This window comes from Charadrius vociferus, unplaced genomic scaffold (genome assembly GCF_000708025.1).
Source record: "Charadrius vociferus isolate BGI_N301 unplaced genomic scaffold, ASM70802v2 scaffold115, whole genome shotgun sequence".
Classification (NCBI taxonomy): Eukaryota; Metazoa; Chordata; class Aves; order Charadriiformes; family Charadriidae; genus Charadrius; species Charadrius vociferus.
Window position 1 is genome coordinate 731,219 of NW_009648636.1, and position 9,200 is coordinate 740,418.

The 9,200-nt window shown below is 45.5% G+C and overlaps 1 protein-coding gene across 1 annotated transcript in view; it reads left to right on the forward strand.

The window, feature by feature from the left end:
* The first annotated feature begins 2,966 nt into the window (after window positions 1-2,966).
* LMO2 (LIM domain only 2 (rhombotin-like 1)) overlaps window positions 2,967-9,200 on the forward strand; it is a 13,967-nt gene continuing 7,733 nt past the window's right edge. The window contains exons 1-3 of the mRNA XM_009886291.1: window positions 2,967-3,065; window positions 4,379-4,471; window positions 8,989-9,167. Coding sequence (XP_009884593.1) covers window positions 2,967-3,065; window positions 4,379-4,471; window positions 8,989-9,167 — 371 coding nt within the window. The remainder of the gene's footprint in view (window positions 3,066-4,378; window positions 4,472-8,988; window positions 9,168-9,200) is intronic.

Sequence of the window (9,200 nt, forward strand, 5' to 3'; positions counted from 1 at the left end):
ACTGGAAGCGGATGGCCTGGCTGCTCTGCCAAAAAGGCGTCTCTGTGTCCTGGCAACGGGACTTGAGCTCACCAATCACCTAGAAGATGGGAGGCACTAGAGCTGCACACACTGGAAAGCACACGCCCACCATGGGTTTGTCCACTGGTCGTCCAGTTCTCCCACTCCATACCACATAACCACCCAGTTAGCATCCCAGTGCTACCTGCTGCGTTGCTGGGATGCAGCAACCTAGATCCACCAGGACCTCCCGTGTGGGCCCCTGCTTCTCCAAAGACACTACAAAGCAGCAGCAGAGCTGACAGAAACTTCCCACTAGAAAACACAGGCAACTTTCTAATACCACCTTCACTTAAATATCAACAGGAGACGTCTGAGAAGTCGTCGGTCGAGGCTAGCTGATACGTATCTCATAGGAGTCGCTGCACCGACGCGTCACCATGCTTAGTCAACTCTAGAACTAAGTCAATGGGGAACTGAAACCACAGTGTCCTGGTTTGAGCAGCACAGGACTAATGTCTCTTCTAATGCTTGGGAAAACTGCACTTTTAGAATACTCTAGTGTCTGAATTGGTGAAAATATTTACTTTATAGCCAGCTATGGTGTGCGGGTTTCAAGGTCTCAGTGGTTTTGAGCTCGCCAGGTGTGGGGATGAGGAGGAGGGAGACCCGGGCATTTGACCCAAGCTGGCCAGCAGGGTTATTGCATACCACGAACGGCACATTCAATACAAATTAGAAGGTTTGCTGAGGAGTTCTCTCTCTCCCATGATGGCCACCATACTGAGAACTCTTTGCCCCGGTGCCGCAGCCCTGAGCCCTTCCCTTCCTCCCGAAGCCGCAGCGCTGGCAGTGTCCCACATGGGCTGTCCCCTGCGGGGAGTGCACAGCTTCTACGGGTAGAACGGGCTGAGTATAATCCTTGTGTATTTATATTGGTATTGGGATCAATATTGGTTCTTTGGTGTTATTAACATTAATTATCTAGTCTTATTCTATTAAATCTGTTTGTATTTCAACCCTTGGGTTTCCTTGGGTTTCCCCGATTCCCCTTCCCGGGCGGGGAGGGGTCATCAGGTGAGGGAATAAGTGTCTGAATGACAATGAATTGTTGTGGATTCCTCAAACCATCACACACAGTTTAATCCGAAAACGCTCAGGCCCTGCGGTTGTGGAATTAAATGCCTGCTCTAAATATAAATAAAGGCTGAAGAACTCACTGTCTAAAATATCTGGAGAGATCTGTGGCAGCGGCAGTGTGGGAGAGGCACCCAGCCTCCGGTGGAGGCGCCGGCTGGAGCAGAAAACTCAGGCAAGCACACCCAGACTTCCTTGGGCTTTGCTGTTGTTCCTGCTGCAAAAAAACATGAAAAGAAGGCACAGCTTTGTGGTGACGGTTTGAGTAGATGACATCAGTGAAGGAGTCTAAAGCTCCCAAAAGGAGCCAAGAAATTAGAAAGGAGAGCTGCAGGGAAGGGTCTACTCTGGAGCAAGATGTCTACTGTTCTTCTTCTGGGCATATTTCCAAGCTGAGAGTGGCCCAGGCCGTGCTTCCCGTGGCACCCAAGTCCATCCAGAGCTTCTGTCGGTAACAGCAGAGAAGCAAAAATCAGCAATGGGTGGTGGTGACCAGATGGGGTGGGAAAAGGACCGAATGCTCTGCCAGCACGCCTCTCAGCAGCCCAGCTCTCCTCCTTTGGCGTCCCCCTGACTTCTCCACATCCTGCCAGAGCAAGGAGGTGGCGCTGCTGATAGCTTTGGAGGTGCTCCAGAGATGAACCAGGTGCTTCAGAGCTGTAGCCGGTGCAGAGAGCAAGGAGGCAGGACAACAGGCAGCTGCCAGCAGCTGATTCCCCCGTGGGTCACACGCTGCAACACAGTGAAGGCAAAAGGATTGCACCATGATAACTTCAGCCCTCGTGGACAAGGGCTGTAAGGGCTATGGTTTTTTTTTTTAAATATGGCAGGATTGATGAATAATCCAACAAACAGAAGAGTTTGATAGGGCCACTGTAAAGAGGAGCTGTAGTAACAACGCGGAGAGATACCAGTTGTGCTGCAATCAACGCTGTTTTCTCATTTAAATGATGCTCACTCGCAGACTGGTGGGTGCAGAGAGGAAGCCAGACAATTTGTACCCGTAGCATTCACATGTAGCTAATAATTTGGTCAATGGTGGAGCGCAGCGTGTTTTACTAACATCTGTGGTAACTGGAAATTTACCCATCCAATTTTCTCCTCTACCCCAGCCACAAAGGGAGATCACTCCAATTATTTTTCAGACAGAATTAAGGCTGATGTTTACCATTATCTCCCTGGTAACCCTCTGCTCATGACTACATTATGCAACGTAATTGTAAAGCTGCCTCAGCTCACTGGGGTTATTATTAAATGCACTCTGCTTCTTTTTTTTTCCCAAGGTCAAGGTTAATAATTAGGTGGCTGGTATGCCTGTGACAGAGCCTTGTTATGTAGGAAAAGAAAGAGGCAATTTAAAGGATGCATCAGACATTCCCAAGTGATGAAATTTCTGTGGAGCGTTAGAAGATCTGCTGAAGGTGGGCCAGTGAAGTAAGGTGAATTATGGAATATGGAGTGGTCCAGCATGCCTGTCTGTGGATGAAGCTTGGACAGACTCGCAGTACGAAGCACGTTAGATTAATTTCTATAGGGAACGTGGGAAAGTGGGTGATGGCATTCAAAGCTGAGCTCCAGCTTCTCAAATGAAGAGGTGAACGGGGCTCCTCTATGCTGCAGTTTTTATTTGAGCTGGTGTAACAATAGTGAATTGAGCTGTTTGTTTTTCTGCTGGACGTTTTTTTCCAAGGGTCCGTGGTACTTGCACACAATGTGTCAGCACATTTTACAGTTCCCAGGCCGTGTATTTTTGGGGGTATGCATGCGCATGGGGATGGAACAGCAGGAGATCTCACTGTCTCCATGGCCAGTCAGCGGTGCATCCAGCAATGCCAGACGTCGTGGCGATTTGCCTGGTTGAAGTTCAGAGGCTGGAAAAGGAGGACGCGGCCAGGAACACAGAAACTGAGGCACAAAGTCTTGCCCAAGTGAGTTCTCTACTCGGTGGCAGAGAAGGAAGCAAACCTCATCTCTCCCATCTGCTGCCTGCTGCCTGTTAGACCACTCTGCCTCCTTGGTGGCACCAGGATGGTCCTGTGGACTAGGTGACGCCAGACCTACTCATTAGAACTACCTCCTATTACATTTAATTTGGGCAGATGGCTTTATGGCATGCTAAAGCCCCAGAGGGAATTAAAAGCAGAAATAACAACATTACATAGGGGAATGAGAGGACTGATGTATTCCTGGAATGATGTTAGGCTTTCTGGTGTGTTGCCAGCTGGTGCCAAGGTTACTACAGCTACCTAGTGACTCGCTGGGATGATAACATGAAATAACGTCTCGGGTAGAGCAGGCAGTGATCTTGAAAAGTGACTTTGGTTTGGGAAACAGCTTGGAAAGCAGCAAAAGATGAAGCTATGTGACGTGCAAGTCTGTATGTGTCTCTGTGTGTTTACAAATACACGCACACATGCAAAGATGTGTAATGATATACACACAACGTATACACACATGCAAATGTGCGTGTATATATATAAAAATACATAAACATATAAATATATCTGTATGTATGTGTGTATGTCTATATAAACAGGGGGGCCTGAGCTACAGTTTGTGTTTGGTCTATGACTCCCTCTGAAATTTTCCCCGAGGGAATTGTTTTCCCAGTCACCAGTTATTTTCTAAACTAGAAGTATCTGCGGGTCGGACTTAAAGCCCATTTCGGTTCGGATGTGTCTCTCCTCTGACGTCTATGGGTCGGGATGAGGTATTTAATGCCAAAGTCAAAACTGTCCCCGGTGCCCTACTGGGGTGATCCCCATGCATAGGCGTAGGAGAGAGTACTTACCGTGGAAAAAGGCAAAATGACTTGACAGGACTGTACTGGAGAGCAGTAGCCTTATGAAAACCATGACAGGGTAATTGGACCTGGCTTGTGTGCATGGCTCCATGGGAGCAAGAGAATCAATAAAAGAAGAGAGAGGAAATGGGGAGGGGGAACCTTTCACATTTTTACAGTGAAATATCCCTTCATCTGACTGCCTGTAACTTACTTTTCATCATCTCTGGTGTGACCTGCAGTCGAAGATATCTCTCAGCTACAAACACAGACTCGGTGGTTTGGGGTTTTTTTTTCATCTTTGTTGCTTGTTGAAGAAAATAAGCCAAAACAAAGCAAAACTTTGTAACTGCTTAAACTTCTTTATGCACCAGGCTTATCTAATGCCTGGACCTCACAGCCCCAGGGCAAACCTCACCCTGAGTGTGGTTTTTATTGTTCTGGTTTGTTTTCTTCCAGTTCAAAGGAAAGGTTAACCCCAAAAAAGAGAAGCGCGTCCTTGGTCGGGAGTCTTTAAGTCCTCTGAATCACACTTTACCAAAAGCCTCTAAAGTACATTCAAGTTACTGCATTGGTCATCACTGAAGGAGGACTCCTTATCCCTGCTATCACCACTTCTGTCCCCAGGAAAGTTAGAAAATATGCTAGCTAGGACAATGATGTCAATGATGGAGTCTTCGATATGAAAAAAAACCCCAGATCAGCAATAGTGGAGACTGCACTAGTGGAGACAGAAATTACTCGCTAAAAAAGAAATTTCCAGATTCATGAAAAAGCAATAAATACATTTTTTTTTCTTTTAACTATGTGGTGCCTTTGATGCCATTAATATGACATAGTGACCGTATGAGTAACTACTGCTATGGCATTGATTCTCCAGTGGCATAGTCAAATGTCCTCAGCGGTAGCTGGTTTATATTCTTTCTTAAGTATTCTGTGTTCTTTAACAGAGACCAGAGTCTCAACTCATTCTGCAATGTCAAACCTGCGTTCAGAAAACCCAAACCAATGCAAACTTTCCATTTCTTTAGAGCATCATCCAAAGTGCTGGCGTGTCAAAGCTTCAGCCCAGCGTGTGGAGGGATGGAGGAGGATTCTTCCATTTTGCAAATGGGTAAACCGAGGAATGGAGTGGAGCAGTGATTTCTAACACCAAATGGTGGGTCAGTGGCAGACCATAGCCCAAATTACAGAAATCCTTGTTCCTCTTTGCCACCTTTCATGTTGACCATTCACCGTTAGTCATGCTCTAGGCTTTTCTATCCCACAGAAAGCGTTAACAGAAAACCTAGGCCACTGTCACTGAGATTTAATTCTTGTCTTATGACGAGTTCAGTCTTCATAAAGTGCATTTTAGGCAAGCAGCATTACTGGCTGTTAAGGGCAGCAAAATTAATCTTACAGAACACAGACTTGTCTAAATGGGGGTGACCTGAAATAGTTCAATAGTATCCATAAGCTCTAGGGGGAGTAAAGCTAGGATATACTAAAGAAATAAAGGTAGGAGCAACCTGAGACCGAGTGGTAATGATGATGATGATCCTGTGGCCTTCCAAAACCAAGCTGAAAGTACTCACTGAGTCCAAGAGGGGAAGTTTCTTTGGAAACAGACATGTTGAACTATTTCTTTAGACACGATGCAGTTTTACGTTGAATGTTCTTGTTGAGAAATATCTAGAAAAGTCCAGCCAACTTATTCGTGGCACATTATCCCAAGCACTGAATACTAAATGCAGTTACTAACAGCGGATTTGATCTCAGCCATGCTCCAAGAATTAGTCTATAGTGTGATCTATATTAATAAAAGTTAATTGAAACCAAAACTCATCCCACAGGATTTTCAATCAATGAATGCACACCAAAAAAAAGCTGCACTAAAAAGCGCTGGAAAATACAGCTTCACAGAGAAAGGGACAATGGAAAGAAAAGCCCTCGCTAAAAATAGTGTTAGTCTTTTTGTCCCTGCGCAGGAAATGTCGGCACCACCAATTCTAGCGCTGAATAACGCTTTGTCTTTGGGAACATTATTCACCAGGAGGCAAAAGTAAATCAACAGCCAATTCTGCTGAGGGAAGTAAACGTTTGCAGATTGAGGCAAAAAGGTATAAAGGGACTTGCCCAAGATGAAAAAAAGAAGTCGCTCTTGATTACTGGTCAACTGTTCTGGTGGGACACAAGAGTGCTCAGCTGGAAATGCCAAGTTTCACTGTCCGGAGCAAGAGTTTATTATATGTAAAGCCAATAATGGAAAATGGAATTGCCCCAGAGAAGTATATGTCTTTGTTCCTCAAAGGTGTTGGAAGATGCAACTCTTGGTGAGCACACTGAAGGCCTTCTGCTGCGAATCCAGTGGGAACTGCCACTAAATGCCAGCACAGAAATGTGAAGAAAAGGTGCTTCCAGAAGCACCAGTGGGGCAAACCACCCCTCAGCAGTTTGGTAGACACCCACCAGGCCAGGATGCTGCTTCGTCGCACCTTCTGTTCATCTTTGCCATGCTCGTGCCTGCAAAGCCGTGTTTTCGTTTAGCTTGAAACCCCACCTTCTGCATGGTGTTGCCTGGTGGTTTTGCTCTGCCGTTTCTTCAGGATACCCTGACAGCTTTAATCCTCACGCCGCATTTTCTGAGTAGTTTGTCTAAGCAAATCGAGTTCCAGCACTGTCCCATTAAGCATGGTGGAGCAACACGTTTATTATCTCACGTACCAGCCAATTGACTGCTTTTTTTTCCCCATTTTTCTTAGCTCCCCACTTTGCCTAGCATCTCTCCTTCATAGGAAAGAGAGAAAACAAGACATAATATTGTGGTTTTGGCTACAGTTCTTTTTAGACAAGGAGACAGGTGGTGTCTGCGGGACCATGGAGTGATCCCAGCACCATCGCAAGTACTGTGCTTAAAGATCTGACTTCTTCTAGGAAAGTTTGTTCTGGATCTCACTGAAACAGATGACAGAAAAACACACACAAATTGTCCTTTTTGGCTTCTTTATTGCACACTGTTCCACTGGTTTTATGCAGAGAAACTTTCTGTGGGTTAAGGGATTGATCTTGCAAAGCAGAGAGTGTTCTTGGTCTGTCCGGCTATAAATATGAGAAATATCTCATTAGCTTTGGGGAGGTTATCTGCTGGACCAAAGCAAGGACTACAGGTGTTGCGAAAGCTTAAAAATTGTGTTTCAAATAATCACTGGCCCCTGTGTATTATAAGTCCTCATTTTTATGTTGTTTTTCTAAGGAATTAAGTAATTCCTTATGTGCCAATGTTGATGTTTTTGTCCTTCACCAAAACTTTTGAACCAACTGATCTCTTGCAGATAGACAAAAGGACAGAGGTCTTTAAGATATTAATTTCCTGTGAATTTTGGAAAAGTAAATAGAAGGGAGGCAGCATGCCAGTATGTCTGTAGTGTTTGCACAACTGTGTCATCTGAAACCAGAAAATTTACTGGGCATTGTGGAATTGTTCACATTATTCCATCAGGAGCTATTCAGAATACGAATACCCCAATCAGCAGGGAAATTTTGACTCAGCGTTTATACTTTATTAAACCTCAAGACACAGAGCCAGGAGAAACCAAGATCATAAAATGGCTCTTTTTTTTTAACACGTTTGAAGTCCTTATGCATGTTTTTGGTCCACTTTCAAATCTGATTTTTTACTTTTTTAAATCAACATGATAAAGTTCCTAGCAGGTTGGGGGAGGTGGGGGGGGAGCTTGCAATAGTTTAATTATTCAGTCTTCTGGAAAGGTTTACATTATACTTTTCTGATCGCAGTGTAAATACATCAGAAATTAAATAGTCATATTCTAATACAGTGAAAACCCAACAAAAGAGCCTTTTCCTTTCACAGCAATAAGAGTGACTGTCATACTGTAATAGCTTAAAATACATCGGAGATGTTTTTAAAGAATCGGAAAGATGTGTTCTAATGACCAGTGATGGCTCTAAAGTATTGCGAGAGCTTGGTTCAAAGCTCCTTGAAATGAATAACAGTCCTTCTGCTGACATTACTAATCTTTGAATCGGGCTCATTAATGTATTGCAGATATTATATCCCTAGCTGCCAAAAAGCTGAAAAAATTAGAACATAGTCATAAAAATAGACATCAAATACCTTTCTCTTCTGGGAATTAACATAGAAGTGAAGTATTTCTCCTGCTATTCAGCAGTGCTTCAATACAGCTATTTTCTTACTGTTTTTAAAGGAATTAACAGGGCAAGCAGTTCATCTCATCTAAAACTCTGTCTCCAGCAACGGCCAGTATCTAATGCCACAGAGACTGGGAAATGCTCGAGTTGCTGTAACAGTTTTCACTCCAGCTCTGTAAATCGGTCCTTTCCGGGATGTGCTGTGCTGATGGAGAGGAGGAAGGGCGGGAGGGGAAACAGAGATCTTCAGGCAAGACTTTCCCATCTTTAGTTTCTCTGTGATTAATTACAGATCGATACTTTGTACTCTCCGGCTTTTATAGCTCATTAACATCAAACGGTGTCAAGATATAAATTTGTTATATGGCTTGCCAAGCACTAGGGGATGTGTGGGAGCAGACACCCGTAAACGTTCACTGGGGGATATAAATGAGACACAATTTAGTTGACCAATTTGAATCCTAGGTAGAAAAATAATACTTCGGTTCTTTGCCTGTGGATCTCGAGGGACCGTACAAAAACGTGTGGGCATGTGCACATGTGTGTCAGAGGAGAGGGAGAGGGGAGAGACGGCGACTGTCGCTTTGGTCCTGTGTGCGGCTGAGAAGAAGCCAGTGATACAGAACCAGGCACCTTTTTTTTTTTTTCCCCCAGCCCTTGGGATCATTTTCAGGTTGTCTACCTACCTGACCTCCCCCAGCCCACCGAGCCAGTGTCATTAAATGCCCCTGTAATGCGAAAACGCCCCGTCAGCTCCCAGCCCCGGCCCGGGGGAGCGCCGGCTCTGTCCCTTTAAGAACCCCACCGAGTCGTGATGCTGCTGTTTGTATCGCTAAACCCCCGGGAGTCCAGTTAAAGCAACGGGCGGCTGTCTCTTTAAGCGTGATTTCCTTCTATTGTATTTGAATCGTGATCAGGAAAAAGGAAATGAAACCGGAGCCGCGGGGCTGAGCCGCGCAGTCACCCACCATCACCCCAAGAGCGATGCGGCGCTCTCCGTCCCCACCGTCCCCACCGCGCTCCGCAGCGCGGCCGGAGCTGCCCGGGCACAGAGCCTGAGCCGAACCCGGGCGAGCTCCGGGCTTTGCGAGGGGGGGTAACGGTGGCAACCGAGGCAACCGCTTCCCAC